Genomic DNA, 17,506 nt, shown 5'->3' with positions numbered 1-17,506 from the left:
TTCACTTTACAGATAAGGAAACTGAGGCAGAGAACAGAGAACAGTTAAATGACTTATCCAGTATCACACTACCTAAAAGTGTAGAGGCCAGATTTGAATTCAGATTCAACATTTCTTACATGACGCAAGGGGCATTATTCTCTCCACCATATCACCTAATTTCCTATACTGTTCATCTTTAATACTGAAAGAGAAACCAACAGAAGTAATTCATGAAGAATTGCATGAAGAAAAAATTAAATTTAGATTAAAGACTAAAAAAATTTAAAGAGTACATTTAAGGAAGTCTTTGAAAACCAGAAGTCATTTCAAAGATTGCTATACTTTAACTCATTTAGACAATTAACAGGATATGAACAAATATTTTCTCAAAGGAAAAAAAATCCCCCAAAACACTAATGATGATAGAAATTAAAATCAAGGATTCTCATAAATACAGTTTGAATTATGAGCTTTCACCAAGTATTACCTACCATTCTTAAAAATGGTGAAAGTTTCTTTTTCCAGTGGCAATGGATAATTCTACTCTTGACTCGTTGAGAAAGTGGCAAGAGTTGGAGGAAAGCCACACTCAAGCAAAGCATCCTACAAAGGTCAGCTGCTTCCTGCAGAGTTAAGGCTTCATCACAATCCTATGAATATAAAAGAGTTCATGTGACATGCAGAAGAATTCTGGTTAAAGCATTCCTATTCTGCATTTTGTTTTTATTTTTCTATTTTTCTTCTTCCTTGGATAAAGTAGAAGGGAAAATTTGGTTTACTTTGATGTTGTTGTTCACTAGTCTAGTAGTGTCTGCCTCTTCTTTACCCCATGGACCAAAGTACACCAATGTTGTCCTTGGAGCGGTTCACCATTTTCTTCTCCAATTTTGTTAGGATCAGTCCAGGCCTGGTTCTTTATGCCACCTACCTTCCCTATGAAAAATACTGATACCTGTCTCTGTGTAAATGGATGGAAGGAACAGAGTGATTGATGAGGCTAAGAAGTTTTGGGGAGTGGAGGAAGGAGTTCAGGAAGAACAAAAAAAGACATTACAATAGGAGAATTAAATAAATAAATTGTTGTAATGTGGAATAAAGGGATTGCTTGGACCTTCTAGGAGAAATAAAAAGGTATGGGAGAACATAAAATATATTTTAGAGGAATTTTTGCATAGCCCAAAGGTCCCTAAAGAGGAAGCTAGGTGGTACAGGGATTAGAGAGCTGACTCATCTATAATATGAGCTGGAAAAGGAAATGGCAAAACACTCCAGTATCTTTGCCACGAAAACCCAAAAATGGGGTCATGAAGAGTCAGACACAACTGAAATGACTGTGAATAGCAAATTATTATTTTTTAAAAACAATTGTTATTAACTATTAAAGTGAAGACCAAGGAATTCAAGTTAGATATGAATCCAAAAAAGGACTTTCATCTTTCATGGGGATATGTTATGGGAGAAGTAGAAGAAAGAACTTTAGCCAAACAGAACAAAAAATTTATGAAATTATTTAGAGTTTTTTGCACTTATGAAGAAAATTAACATTAAATTTATAGGAGAGAAAGTAGGAGAAATCTGAAGAAGAAAAATCTCTAGCTGTGGATACTGATCCACATTCTGCTTCTTGGTCCTGTTAAAGAAGGGTTGAAGAGAAGGATCAGGGTTGAGTAAGTTTAAGGGAAATATAAAGTCAATTCACCATGACCTGCCAAAGTCCGTGCCAACTTCTTTTCTCAAAATGAGACTAGAAAAAAATTGGGCTCAGGCAGGATCAATAGTGAAATAATTTAAGTTGCTAATGAAGTTTCCATTGTCACTGTATTGTTTACTGCTACTCCAAGCCAAGCCACAAAGCCTTTTTGTCTTCTGTATCACTTTGCCTAGCCCTTCAATAATAACCAACATCAAACCCTATAGGGTCAAGGGGGTTACAAAGAAAATTGCATATAAGTCATAATTTCTCATCTTGTGGAAGACCTAATAACATTTGGAGAACTGCTCCAGGATATTTTATAAACTTGAAACATGATGAAGCCATGTATAAATTGTAAAAAATGTTTTAAAATACTACATTTCATAAATAAAGGTTATCGAATAATCAAATAGAAACTTTACCTGTGTGCTCTCATCTTTGCCTTCCCTTGGTTTCCCAGTGGTTTCTACACCATCTATCATGTTTTTGTAGGCTTTTAAGACTACTGAACATGAAAGAGAACAGACAATACTTCTGATATCAGCTCCTTCTGGCCACATATTACTGAGAAGAGACATTGTCTGATGGACCTAAAATTAAAAAACAAAATCAAAACAAAGCTTTCTTAATCTAGACAGTAAGAAAGAACAGGAAAAAGGATTACAGTTCCAGAATGGAATTATATAAAAATCTGAGAAAGCACCTGTACTTTGTTTATATCAATGTTTACTGACATTAAAAATAAGAAGTACCCTGGAACAGTGGATACAAGGGTGTAACTCAGAGTTAGAAGAAATGAGTTTAAATTCCCTCTTTTGCAAATATATGCTGTGTGACCTTGGGAAAACTATTTAACCTCTCAGGGTCCCCAAGAAATTATAAATTCCACAACAGGAGGTGATCTGCATAGGCAGAAGCATTTTCCTCAATAGGAGTTTCCTCTAATAATAAAACCAAAGATTTAGGTATGAATAATAATAATGACACTCACTATCTGTGTGATCCTGAGCAAATCACACACACACACACACACACACACACACACACACACGAAGACTTCACACACACACACAGAATCACAAAAATACAGTTTTCCTATCTGTAGAAGGGATAATAGCAGTATCTACTTCACAGGGCTATTGTGAGGATCACATGAGATAATATTTATTAAGGTAATAGTATAGGGTCGGGCACATAATAGGCTTCACATAAATGCTAGTAATTGTTATTAATGCAAAATTGCTAGAGAAACATTTAGTGTTACCTCTTTTTTCATATTTCTTATATTCAGCTTCAAATATTTGTACAAAAGTAATTCTGTAGCTGGAGACACTTGAAAACTCTTAATGATGGCCTCATGAGCTTGATGCAATTCGTTTTTGTGCTAAAAAACAAAATGAGACAATAACAAAAAATGAATAATTCAGTGTGTAATTAAACTAAAATTATACAGTTTCTAGCCAATTACTATTTCTTGGGTATGATGTGGAAATCTGTTATATAATTCTAAGCCTACGTCTTTAATTTGTCAGATAATTCAACTTCAAAGACAGTTAAGACATTAACCTAAATTGTCTCACATCATTTTATAAAGACTTCCACTGGCAAAGTATAGCAGGAGGATTGTAGCTATTTGGCCATTTGTTCTAGCACTTTAAGGTCAGCTTGTCCAATTGGGAGTTTCCTTTGATTTTTCACCTTACACTCCATCTACAGTTTAGGAAATGGCCCTCAAAAATCGTTGAGAGGGGAAAAAAATCATCATAGTGTGTCTCTTTTCAGGATGGCTTCTAATAACTTAGTTTTGTCCACTAAAAGGAGAAAAATAACTCATCACTTGGCTCATAAGTCTTTCTGAATCTACGCTCCAGTGGCAAAGCCTTAAAGAACCCAAGGCTACCTCCATATCTTGGTGAGGCTTTAAAAAGGTACTATAGTAATGTACAAATGGGAGTGACATACTACTTAGGCAAAACAGTGTCTTTATGACCTGGGAAAAACTGTTTTGACTGGTAGGGCCTCAGACCTTTGGATGCATTATGCTTTGGTATTCAAAGACCTTCATAAGCTGCCTCGTCTCTTTCCACTCATCTTCTATCTCATATCTTCCCTTTATTGATTCTATAATCCAGTGGCATCAGCCCATTTACTTTTCCTCCCACAAGACACTCCATCTGGGCATTTTCTTTGGTTGCTCCCATGCATGGAATGTTCTCCCTACTCAATTTAGCCTCCTGGTTTCTCTGGCTTCCTCCAAGTCCCAAGTAAAATCCCACCTTCTACAAGAAGCCTTTCCTGACCACTCTTAATTCTGGTAACTTTCCTCTTGGATATTTTCATTTCATCTTTTATGTAGCTTGTTTTCACATAGTCATTTGAATGTTGCCTTCTTTATTAGATTGTGAACTGCCTAAAAATGGGCACTGTCCTTCACCTTTCTACTCAAAAGATAATACCACTTCATGCCTATTGACTGACCAGTGCTTAAAAAACCTACAAAGTGGACATTGTTGCTCTTCCTATCTGTTTTCTTACTGTGGCACAGTTTGTTGAATCTCTTCTCCTTATTTCTCATTCCTTACCACACAATTCAGAGGATAACAATTTTTCAATAATCCAGTTTTCTACATTCACTCTCCCCATGCTTCTATTAATGCCATATCAACTCATGGGTCTAAAATCATCGAGTCCTGAGTATCTAGGGGTGGGAAGAAAGGAAGGCTTAAATTGCAATGTGTATCTTGCTTGATGCCTGAACAACCAGCCTGCCCATGGAGCAAGAAGAAATAAAAAATGCAAACCTGTGATCTTCCCTATTGACCTCTAGTTACCATCTCCATAGAGCAGCATTGCTTTTCCAGAACAGCTCCTTGCCTTTTGCCTCGCAGTTTTTATTTTTAATAAAAGCAGCCAATAAAAATTAATACTGCAACACAAACTGCAAGACAGCCTTAAAGAACTTCAAACATTGAGTGTCAAAAAGCTTTTAATACATTCTTCTCTTTTCAAATAAACTATCCATAAAAATAGTAATAGTTACCATTTGGATAGCACTTTAAGAGTTACAAAATATTTTACATATATTACCTCACTTGATTCTCACCAAAAAAAAAAAAAAACCCTAAGAAGTAGGTGGTATGTTATTACTTCTATTTTACAGATGAGAAAACTGAAGTTAAGAAGGGTTAAGTGACTTACGCAGGGCCAGAGAACTAAGTATTTGAAGCAAGCCTTGGACATAAGTCTTCCTAATTCAATATCCAGTGTTCAATCCACTGAATAACAGCCTCAAAAATACTTAGTAAGTTGTGAAGTATCATTTAAATGTCTCTTCTTTTTTTGCTCATAATTATTATTTCTGTTCTTTTCTATTGAGCTTTTCATGGCTTTGGGGGTTAAAAGAATAGGATACCTAAAGAGATGTAATGGTCAAATCTTATCATCTTAGTCAGAATTTAGTGATATTTTAGTTTTGCTGAACTGCTATTTTCTTCACTCTCTTCTATTACATTGGATAGCTTTCTAGAGAGTGGAGAGGGAGACCTTTATTTGGAAATAAAAGTGCTACAAAAAAAATTTAAAATAAAAAACTCCACATGACAAATGAGATTATCAATAATATTTCAGATCTTTACCATGCTTAATAGTATGCTTTTAATATCTGTAACAATCCATAAGGATTTTTAAAACATAAATCAGTTTGCTAAACCCTTTTCCTATAAAAATCACTTGTAGTAGAAATTAATTAGTTATTTCAGTGAAAATTATAAAAGCTACTTTAAAATCAAGGATATGAACAACTTAGAACAGTATTCTCTTTTACATGTGCATGCTTAATTCAACTTACTTGTTTCTATTGGGGGACTCATATAAAAAAACATACCTGTTCAAAAAATTTCCAGTGAGAATAAAGACTCTGGACTTGATAGCCAAAAATTCGGAGCACATTTGTTTCTTGTCCTGAAGCGAGGACCACATTGATTTTCTTCTGAAGAGCATGAAGTATAAATATGTTTAAATAATCAGTTTGACGACTTGTTATTCCTTCATCCGAGACAATTAGGAAGTACGGGTAACTTTCTTTAAGAAAATTCTCCCATTCTGGAGACAGGCAACTGGAAAATTCAGTATGAATGGGAACTTCCGTGTTGTGTTCTAGATGCTGTATCAATGCAGTGCGGAGACTGAGCAGTTCAGGATGATAAAAAAATATATTTTCTACATCCTATACAAAATTTTCAAAGAATTAGTATAGCACAAGGAAGATGAGAACAGTACTCTTCCAACATTAAAACACTTAACTTTAATTAGAGACTAATTTTTGTGTCTGAAGAGCTAAAGGTAATGCATGATGAAATCAAAACACTTTCTCTTAAAGTTAAAAACTGTGTCCTGCACCTAAAGGACTCTTCCTTCTCAGCTCTTCCTACTGACCTGGCAAATTTCTTTTAAGTCCCAATTAAATGCCATCTTTTACTGGAAGCCTTCCCCAACTCCTCTTAATTCTAGTGCCTTCCTTCTATTAATTACTTCCTATTTATCCAGACCATAGTTTATTTTACACATATACTTACATATATGTATATATGTGAAAATATAAGATATGTGTTCATATGTTGTGTCCCCCATTAGATTTTAAACATCTTAAGTACAGACTCTCTTTTGCCTCTTTCTATAATCCCAAATGTGCCTAGCACATAGTAGGTGCTTAATAAGTGTTCATTGATAAACTGTACTTTCAACTTACTTTCCAGTAGGTTCTTTCTCCACATCAACTTCTTGAGCCCAACTAAAGACTAATCTTCCCTGAAGACTATTATCTGATAAGTGAGACCCTTTCTAGGATGCCCTAACATGGGAGTCCTCACCATACTTCTCACTTCACTGCTGTCAACTAGTTGTGTCCAATTCTTGACCCCATTTCATGTTTTCTTGGCAAAGATATTAGAGTTGGTCATTTCCTTCTCCTGTTCTCTTTTCAGATGAAGAAACCGAGGTAACCAAGCTTAAGCGACTTGTCCAAAGTCACACAGCTAATAAGTGCTTTATTTGAACTCAAGTCCTTTTGACTCTTGAGCCTGTAGTCCATCCAATGCACCACCTAACTGCCCATACACACACACATACACACACGCCCAAATATACACACTTTATATTTCCATATACCCCCACTTTATTTTCATACAAAGCCACAAGCACACATATAAACACTCCCTTTTTCATATGCAAATACCCCCATATTTTCATACACACATATCTATCTATAAACTGTGGAAAGACACATTTTCATTACCTTAAAGAAAACTATGACATATCTGGCATCCTTTTGGTTGAAATTGTGCAGAAACTGTTCCACTATATAGAAGAAGTGAAGATTTTGTCCTTTCTTTAATGTCTTATTCCACATACAAGTGATAAATAATGAATCTCCATCAATCAAAAAAAATTCAGACTCAATAAAATCTTTAAGTAAGCTGACATGCCTGAATAGAAATATGAATTTGGTAAATGCATTTGACAAAAGTGAAAATGAAAATTTGACGAGTCAAGTCGAAAGCTTTCTCCCCTTCATTCCCAATTTGTACAAACAAATGATATGTCATATATGTAGAAATACTAAGTTAAAGTGGTCCATAAGTAGGCCAAATTTTGTAAAGTAAATTCAATAATAAATGGATCGTATTCCTCCTAGTCAATTTCATTAATACTCTTAATTATGAAAAAATTAACTCAAACTCTGCTGTTCCCTATGCTTGGAACTCCCTTCCCATCTCTACCTTCTGCTTTCCCATCCTCCTTTAAGTATCAGTGTAAGTCCCATCTTCTGACAATTCGGAGGACTTATGAAAAAGAATGCTATTCAACTTCAGAGAAAGAACTGTTGGAGTAGAAATGCGGATAAAATATATGATTTGTCACTTGTTTTTGTTTACTTAGGTATCTTATTTGGGGCTTTGATTTTATGCACTTATAATAGGTTTTGTGTAATAATACATGCATAACCCAGATTGAATTACTTGCCAGCTCTGGGAGGGGAGAGAAAAGGAGTGAGGAGGACAACATGGATCATATAACTTTGGAAAACTTCTGTGGAAGTTTGCTTATTAAAATAAAATAAATAAAAAATAAATAAAGTTCTATCTTCTTCAAGAGGACTTTTCTAATTCTCCTTATTGCCTTTCCTCTAGGATTACCTCCCATTCTCCCTGTATCTATCTCATCTATATATAGTAGTTTGCATGTCCTGTCCCCAGTTTGCCTGTCAGACTGTAAACTCCTTGGGAACAGAGTGTTCCTATCATTCCTTCTGTATCTCCAGCATTTAGCACAATGCCCAACATACAGTGGATGCCTAAAACGTAAGTGCAAACAAGCACTTGTTGAACCTAAGTGTGAATTTCAATACTTTTAGACTCCAAATACAAGTGTGGAAATAAATGCGTTTTTATTTAATAATCAAAACAGAAGGTTATATCAAACAACTACAAATGTCTATGTAAGAAAAAAAAATCATTAACCTATTAACTGTTCAAAAATAAGTCTTTAACCAAAATTGCATTTGGATGTTTATGAGGCATAAATAAGGTTCCAGAATAATATTTGCTTTCTTTAGACAAGAATCACAAACTTGTAAGAATTTGGACCACTGATGGAATAAATATATTATTAGAGAGAGAGTTTACAGATATTCTATAGGACGACTTGAATTTAAATTGTCAAGTCAATCTTAAACAGTATTAAAAGTGACTGAAAAAATAACTACAAATTTTTTTCTACTCATCAAATATTTCCACAATTTGTCTATTCTTCCAAAATAGTATCAAATGCTACATTTCATATCAGAGGTACACAAATGCACGTCTTCTCTCCCAATCAGCAATGCTTAAAGAATTCTTTTTGAAAAACAACTGCTTGAACACATGGGTTGATTCAGATATGAATTGAGATGTAGACTCTAAACGACCACCCCAATGCAATTATCAATAATATGAAAATAGGTCTTGATAGAGGACACATGTAAAAACCAGTGGAAATACTTATCGGTTGTGGGGGGCAGGTGAGTGTGGGTGGAGGGGAGAGTAAAAACATGAATCATGTAACCATGGAAAAATTTTCTAAAAATTAAAATAAAAAAAAGAATTCTTCTTGCCAGGAAGTGTATTATAACTTCCAAAACACAAGTGGATAAGTTTTCTAGATATAATTCTTGTATTTATGCTAGTGAATTCCATTATACTTACTCAGATTTTGCGAGACTATTCCAAATAAAGATGGACAATTTCCTCAGAAATTCTTTACATTCTGTTAATCCTAAAAGAGGACATTATACATTCAATTTTTAAAATACCAATATGGTGAAGATAATAAGACCATCTTTAAATGTTACATAATAACAATATAAAATATTCGTATAGTGCTTGACATTTAGCAAAGTGCTTATCATATGTGAACTTATTTGGCCTTTACAACAGCCCTGTAATGTCAGTTATTATCCTCATTTTACAAATAAGAAAACTGAGGCAGAGAGTTTAAGTGGTATACTCAAGGTCACACAACTAGTAAGTGACTGAGGGAACATTTTAACTAGGATCTTCATTCTTACCAGTGCAGAACTCTACCCATTTTGTCATCTACTTTCCCCCAGAGTATAATAGAGCCAAAAGTCAAAAAGTCTTCATTAATCACTTACTTTACACCAGCCACATTACTATACCCTCCCTACCTGTCTACACTATGCTAAAGTCTTTTCTGTATATGCTTTCTGGAAGAAGAAAAAAGGAAAATCAACGTGTAGGAAATGTTGAAACTAAGAATGTGTTTTATACTGTTTATTCTGAGAAAGTTATAGTTGGATTAGCAAAGATGGAATTATGCCCCACTCAGCTTTTATGATTTCATGAAATCACCCATAGTCAACTGATATGGAATTGTATATGTGTGTATATTCTGATCTGTATATATCTGCCTACGTATATGTATTATATTATACATCATACACATGTTATATAATGCATTCATTTTTGTTTACATATGGACACAAATAGAGTTGTGTAGAAGCTTGAAACTGCCACATTTTCCATTTATTAAAGTATAATTCCTGATTTAAAAAAAATTTCTTTGCTTTTCAAAAGCTCTTGATAAAGCTAAATTGTGAAGTGGCAAAAACCTCTCTATATTCATCATTTCCATACATGAAATACTTCAATCCCCAGAGCTTAACAGAAGGGATGCTTTTAAAGAAAGGTCTATTTGCCCTTTCCTGACTTCTTAGATTTAAGAGGATNTTCTTTAATGTCTTATTCCACATACAAGTGATAAATAATGAATCTCCATCAATCAAAAAAAATTCAGACTCAATAAAATCTTTAAGTAAGCTGACATGCCTGAATAGAAATATGAATTTGGTAAATGCATTTGACAAAAGTGAAAATGAAAATTTGACGAGTCAAGTCGAAAGCTTTCTCCCCTTCATTCCCAATTTGTACAAACAAATGATATGTCATATATGTAGAAATACTAAGTTAAAGTGGTCCATAAGTAGGCCAAATTTTGTAAAGTAAATTCAATAATAAATGGATCGTATTCCTCCTAGTCAATTTCATTAATACTCTTAATTATGAAAAAATTAACTCAAACTCTGCTGTTCCCTATGCTTGGAACTCCCTTCCCATCTCTACCTTCTGCTTTCCCATCCTCCTTTAAGTATCAGTGTAAGTCCCATCTTCTGACAATTCGGAGGACTTATGAAAAAGAATGCTATTCAACTTCAGAGAAAGAACTGTTGGAGTAGAAATGCGGATAAAATATATGATTTGTCACTTGTTTTTGTTTACTTAGGTATCTTATTTGGGGCTTTGATTTTATGCACTTATAATAGGTTTTGTGTAATAATACATGCATAACCCAGATTGAATTACTTGCCAGCTCTGGGAGGGGAGAGAAAAGGAGTGAGGAGGACAACATGGATCATATAACTTTGGAAAACTTCTGTGGAAGTTTGCTTATTAAAATAAAATAAATAAAAAATAAATAAAGTTCTATCTTCTTCAAGAGGACTTTTCTAATTCTCCTTATTGCCTTTCCTCTAGGATTACCTCCCATTCTCCCTGTATCTATCTCATCTATATATAGTAGTTTGCATGTCCTGTCCCCAGTTTGCCTGTCAGACTGTAAACTCCTTGGGAACAGAGTGTTCCTATCATTCCTTCTGTATCTCCAGCATTTAGCACAATGCCCAACATACAGTGGATGCCTAAAACGTAAGTGCAAACAAGCACTTGTTGAACCTAAGTGTGAATTTCAATACTTTTAGACTCCAAATACAAGTGTGGAAATAAATGCGTTTTTATTTAATAATCAAAACAGAAGGTTATATCAAACAACTACAAATGTCTATGTAAGAAAAAAAATCATTAACCTATTAACTGTTCAAAAATAAGTCTTTAACCAAAATTGCATTTGGATGTTTATGAGGCATAAATAAGGTTCCAGAATAATATTTGCTTTCTTTAGACAAGAATCACAAACTTGTAAGAATTTGGACCACTGATGGAATAAATATATTATTAGAGAGAGAGTTTACAGATATTCTATAGGACGACTTGAATTTAAATTGTCAAGTCAATCTTAAACAGTATTAAAAGTGACTGAAAAAATAACTACAAATTTTTTTCTACTCATCAAATATTTCCACAATTTGTCTATTCTTCCAAAATAGTATCAAATGCTACATTTCATATCAGAGGTACACAAATGCACGTCTTCTCTCCCAATCAGCAATGCTTAAAGAATTCTTTTTGAAAAACAACTGCTTGAACACATGGGTTGATTCAGATATGAATTGAGATGTAGACTCTAAACGACCACCCCAATGCAATTATCAATAATATGAAAATAGGTCTTGATAGAGGACACATGTAAAAACCAGTGGAAATACTTATCGGTTGTGGGGGGCAGGTGAGTGTGGGTGGAGGGGAGAGTAAAAACATGAATCATGTAACCATGGAAAAATTTTCTAAAAATTAAAATAAAAAAAAGAATTCTTCTTGCCAGGAAGTGTATTATAACTTCCAAAACACAAGTGGATAAGTTTTCTAGATATAATTCTTGTATTTATGCTAGTGAATTCCATTATACTTACTCAGATTTTGCGAGACTATTCCAAATAAAGATGGACAATTTCCTCAGAAATTCTTTACATTCTGTTAATCCTAAAAGAGGACATTATACATTCAATTTTTAAAATACCAATATGGTGAAGATAATAAGACCATCTTTAAATGTTACATAATAACAATATAAAATATTCGTATAGTGCTTGACATTTAGCAAAGTGCTTATCATATGTGAACTTATTTGGCCTTTACAACAGCCCTGTAATGTCAGTTATTATCCTCATTTTACAAATAAGAAAACTGAGGCAGAGAGTTTAAGTGGTATGTATACTCAAGGTCACACAACTAGTAAGTGACTGAGGGAACATTTTAACTAGGATCTTCATTCTTCCCAGTGCAGAACTCTACCCATTTTGTCATCTACTTTCCCCCAGAGTATAATAGAGCCAAAAGTCAAAAAGTCTTCATTAATCACTTACTTTACACCAGCCACATTACTATACCCTCCCTACCTGTCTACACTATGCTAAAGTCTTTTCTGTATATGCTTTCTGGAAGAAGAAAAAAGGAAAATCAACGTGTAGGAAATGTTGAAACTAAGAATGTGTTTTATACTGTTTATTCTGAGAAAGTTATAGTTGGATTAGCAAAGATGGAATTATGCCCCACTCAGCTTTTATGATTTCATGAAATCACCCATAGTCAACTGATATGGAATTGTATATGTGTGTATATTCTGATCTGTATATATCTGCCTACGTATATGTATTATATTATACATCATACACATGTTATATAATGCATTCATTTTTGTTTACATATGGACACAAATAGAGTTGTGTAGAAGCTTGAAACTGCCACATTTTCCATTTATTAAAGTATAATTCCTGATTTAAAAAAAAATTTCTTTGCTTTTCAAAAGCTCTTGATAAAGCTAAATTGTGAAGTGGCAAAAACCTCTCTATATTCATCATTTCCATACATGAAATACTTCAATCCCCAGAGCTTAACAGAAGGGATGCTTTTAAAGAAAGGTCTATTTGCCCTTTCCTGACTTCTTAGATTTAAGAGGATTGGGCCGAAGAAAAGAAAGGAAAAACAAGTACCCAAACTGCTTTGCCTTATAGGAAAAGCTAGGCTTGCTTACTTTGCCAAGAAAATAAACATGAGCTATATATATATATATATATATATGATGTGAGTTTAGTTCTCACTGGTTAATGTGAAATGTGAAAGAACAAATAACTAACTGTGCTGGCTTGTGTAGCCCTGAGATAGGGAGGTTTTGTTGTTGTTGTTTTTTGTTTTTTGGGGGGGTTCTCTCCTTTAAAGAAACTACTATCCAGATTAAAAAATAACACTCTCAAAATGCCCTATTGAAGAGGATTATTTAAAATTAAAGAGCTTGTAAATATTTTAAGTATAGAAGAGAAGATTTACCCATTTGGAGATCAGTAAAGACCAACAAATAGTTATCAATGAGTAACTTTACCAGCCCAGATGTCCCTAAGAGGGCCAGTATCAAAAGATGCAGACCAGAGACATGAGTTATCTAAAGTCCATGGATTTCCCCCCACTCCTGTACATTCCTTCCAGGTGCTTGCTGATAAGTGGGCGTTCTGACTCAACTGAGTAAATTAAGGGAGACTATGACCTAGATTCAAATATTTATTATTTCCCAATAAGAGGTTATGGACCCTTAGTACTGCCCTCAACACCAGGTTCTCCTACACTGACCACCTCAACGCCTGTGGCAAAACTGAAGGTTTTTCATTGGAGGCTCCCCTTGCAAATAGCAGGGACCTACAGCTGGGAGCCTCTTTTCCACTGAGACAACTGGCCAGTGTTACCTTCCTCTTTTACTGGCTCCAGCAGTCTAGGGCCATTTTGGAGTCTGGTTACCCTTGAAAGAAGAGGCAGAGTGTGATGAACCCTAAGGGAAAACTGAGCCAGCAAAGCTCCATTCACAATATGATAGAAGCCATCCAGGGAGTTGGATGCTGCATGCAGGAAGCTGGGGAAAACCTCCCTAAGGATCTAGGGAGCCCTTCAGACACTGGAACCTTCTATCCAGCAGCAGCAGCCCCAGCTCCAGCCCTTTCTAAAGCCGGAATGGCAACTGATTGTCTGTCGTCCTCTCCTGCCATGGATCATGGTCACCTGCTCCCTGAAAATCAAGAACAGCTGCCCCACACCCTCAGAGACCATGGACTTCCCTATAGCTCACTTGGAGCTTTCCATCTCCCACTGGCACTAGCCAGGATGAGGGCTGCATAGGCTTTGGGACTGGGCTGTAGGTGTGGCCCCTCTAGGGAAGCCCATACTGACCTGCCCTGCAGCAGGCAGCTGATTAGAGCTGAAGGTGTTTGGAGATGCCACAGCCTTGCAAGGGAAGCAAGAAAGAAAGAAGAGGTAGAAAAAAATTTTTAAATATTCTTGATTATTGAAAATTGTGATGTATCTCATTGTTCGTGATTTTAAGTTATATGTGTGTGTGCGCTAGTATTATTTCTTTTACTAATAACATATAAATTGTTTTGTTTATAACCTAAAAGTCACATAATTGTTAGTGGTTGCTTTGGATAAGTAGAAATACATCAATGGGGGTTCCTGATCTAAGTGTGTAAGATCTCAATTAAGGATAATTTGTTCTCCCAAAAAAATTTTAGTGTAATTTTGTGTAATTTAGAGAATTTTAGTGTAGCCATGTGGTTTTTTGGTCTATCTTTGGAAGCTCCATCTAACTGTGTGAGAGCATATTGGAGTGTGTCAATCAAGAAAGTGAGTGAGTATTCCCAGGTAAAAGTTTTGAGGCACCTACAGGACAAAGGTGTCCCCACCCATCTGTTTCTTAAAAACCAGTAAGTATTAAAGAGAATATTTGAATAATTGCCAAATAGAGAAAGAATTATTAGAATTGCAACAGGTGGATACAAAATACCATGCATCCAGAAGTAGTTAATAGGTAGCAAGTCTATGAATACAATTACAAATCTCACATGGGAATAAAATATGGTGAAGTTTAAAGACTTCAGCTCTCTGGACATGTGATGAACAGTTGATAAGTTATTGATATGCTCTAACAATTCCATTCATCAAAAAGTTAGCAAAATGACTAAAAAAAATTAGACATTCTTACAATTAAGAGAGAATTGGCTTGTGAGTTAGAAGAAATGGGAACACATTGAGCAAATGAGCTTATATAAACAATAAAAGTAGAGCACAGCTAGTAAGTGTCTAAGGTGAATTTTTTTTAACTCTCACCTTCCATCTTAGAAGCAACTGGTTCCAAGGCAGAAGAGCAGTTAAGGGCTAGGCAATAGGGGTTAAGTGACTTGCCCAGGGTCCCACAGATAGGAAGTCTTTGAGTCCAGTTTTGAACTCAAAACTTACCATCTTTAGACCTGATTCTCAATGCACTGAGCTATCTGGTTTCCCCCCAGAGTGTTCAAAACAGTGTTATGGGAAATTTGGAGAAAGACAGACAGACAGAGGCAGAGAGAGAGACACATGGACAGACAGACAGACAGACAGAGAGAGAGACAGAGAAGGAGAGACAGAAAGAGAGAGACAGAGAGAGAGAGAGAGAGAGAGAGAGAGAGAGAGAGAGAGAGAGAGANAGAGAGAGAGAGAGAGAGAGAGAGAGAGAGAGAGAGAGAGAGAGAGAGAGAGAGAGAAAGAGACGGAGAGACAGAGAGACAGAGAGAAACAGAAAAGGAGATCAATTTCAGTTAGAGGAATTAAGTAAGACTTAATTGAGATATTGAGATGTCAACTGAGTTGGGTCTAGGAGGGGCTTCACAAGGATAAGAGTACAATGGAATATTCATCCCAAACATGAGGACAGTATAGTCAAATATTGAGGATAGAATGTGTTGTGTTAAGATGCTAGACTCCCACCCACTTATACTTGATTGGATTTTAGTGATAGTGATAGGTCTAAGATAATCAATATTGTGATTCTAAAGTGATTCATATAATCCTATCATAATCTTAATTACAATTAGCAGAATTCATGATTTTTATAAGAATTTCTAATCTATAGTTTTCTAAATTCTAAAACTGCTTTCAAAGGGATTTTCAGCCCCTCCCTTGCTAGTTACAGAATAAGCAGTTCTCTTAGTTGTAAGATGCTGACCATTTGAGTTTCCTACACCCTTCCCTTTTTGGAATCAACCAAGAGTAACATCCTTTCCCCCAGATGAGATAACTCTTAGGTAATGATCATTATTATTTCTCTTAAAAAGGATATTGCCTTGTGATTTAACCTTTGAACAAATATGGAGTTTCTAAATGAACTAACCAATCAGCTTTGTTGTTAACTGTTTCCTAAGAAGGTTTGCGTGATGCTGTGTCCTGTGTTAAACTCATGCACCTTGTATATTAACCAGGCCTTAGTCATCTTTAATGGTCTCTTGCAATGGTTTGGCGATATAATGAGTGCAAGTGTCTGGTTTTTTTGGGAGATTTGGCCCTCTTCCAATAAAATCTAAGTTTTTACCTTGACTTGGAAATTTTGACTTTTGACTTTATTCGTTTAAATTGTTTATCTCAATGTGGCAAATTTACTTTTCCAACAGGTGAGAATCATATCTTTTATACCTCAAAAATTCTATGATCTGATATTTCTCATCAAATATAAAAAAAATCACATAATCCCCAAATATAATGGAAATTAGACACCAAATAATGTCAGAGATTCTCTTTTTTTACCTTACTTGATAGCTTTTGTTTTATTTCACTTTCATTTTCAAATACTTTCTCTATCCTACCTGCCCATTAAGTCATTCCTTATGACAAAAATTAGTAAAGGGGGGATAATAAAACAATAAGTGAATAATTTTTAGAGATATCATTAATATAATGGACTACATTGTTTTAATCCAATGCTTCACCTCTGTGAATTTTAATCCTAATTTCTTAAGACCCTCAGAAGGTTTTAAGTTGACTAAAGATGTGTCATGATATATACAATTACTGATTTTTTTAAAGGTATATGACAGTATTTTAGGTGGGGATTATTAAGTACAAAAACCATCATGAAATCAAATAATTATTATGTTTAAACTCTAAAAATGTTTGAAAATATATTCTTTGCTATTTTCTTCTTTGTATCTTTCTTATATAAAATTTTCTCAGATTATTGTAAAATACACATTGTTGAGCTCCTTACCTTTGGTTTGTAATTCTTGGCTACCAGAATCACTTTCTTTCAGATTTTCTTTGTCAGCTTCAAGTGAACTTGGCAATTCTCCATGAGTCTTTCCATCTGAAATGTTACTATAATCTTTAATGTCATCTTCTGATTCATCAAATGATGAGAAACTATCTGTGGTTTCACTGTCTTCAATACTCTCACTGTCACTGTCACTGGTATTAGAACTGTCATCCACAGAAGCCATGACCTACAAAATAATGCTGCTTATTGTTATCAATAGTGTTGTAAGAGTATACATTTCTATATAGTTCTTTACAAAGTCTCAATTAGTCCAATCCTCCCCTGGTAAATGGAAGTTAGGCTTCCTTTTAATGAGTCATGAATTCAGTATCACTTTCAATGAGAGTGATGATTTTGAACATCTCTAAGACAGACAGAAGAACTGGTCACTATATGACTATATAGAATTCTCTGATAAGCAGCTATGCCATATCCTTTCTCTGTTACCCAAAGGAATTTAGCACTCCTGTCTCTACTTTGTGTACAAGGGCAGTTCTG

General features: G+C 34.8%; 1 protein-coding gene across 1 annotated transcript in view; it reads right to left on the bottom strand.

Moving 5' to 3' along the window:
• LOC123252313 (probable ATP-dependent RNA helicase DDX60) overlaps positions 1-17,192 on the bottom strand; it is an 85,979-nt gene extending 68,787 nt beyond the window's left edge. Inside the window, exons 1-6 of the mRNA XM_044681680.1 lie at positions 16,964-17,192; positions 8,917-8,986; positions 6,969-7,158; positions 5,559-5,900; positions 2,098-2,265; positions 474-632 (exon numbers count right to left, since the gene is read on the bottom strand). Of these exons, the coding sequence (XP_044537615.1) occupies positions 474-632; positions 2,098-2,265; positions 5,559-5,900; positions 6,969-7,158; positions 8,917-8,986; positions 16,964-17,192 (1,158 nt within the window). The remainder of the gene's footprint in view (positions 1-473; positions 633-2,097; positions 2,266-5,558; positions 5,901-6,968; positions 7,159-8,916; positions 8,987-16,963) is intronic.
• Between the last annotated feature and the right edge of the window lie 314 nt (positions 17,193-17,506).

This window comes from Gracilinanus agilis, chromosome 6 (assembly GCF_016433145.1).
Source record: "Gracilinanus agilis isolate LMUSP501 chromosome 6, AgileGrace, whole genome shotgun sequence".
Lineage (NCBI taxonomy): Eukaryota > Metazoa > Chordata > Mammalia > Didelphimorphia > Didelphidae > Gracilinanus > Gracilinanus agilis.
The sequence above is the reverse complement of the archived record's forward strand: the minus strand, read 5'-3'. Positions and strand labels throughout refer to the sequence as shown.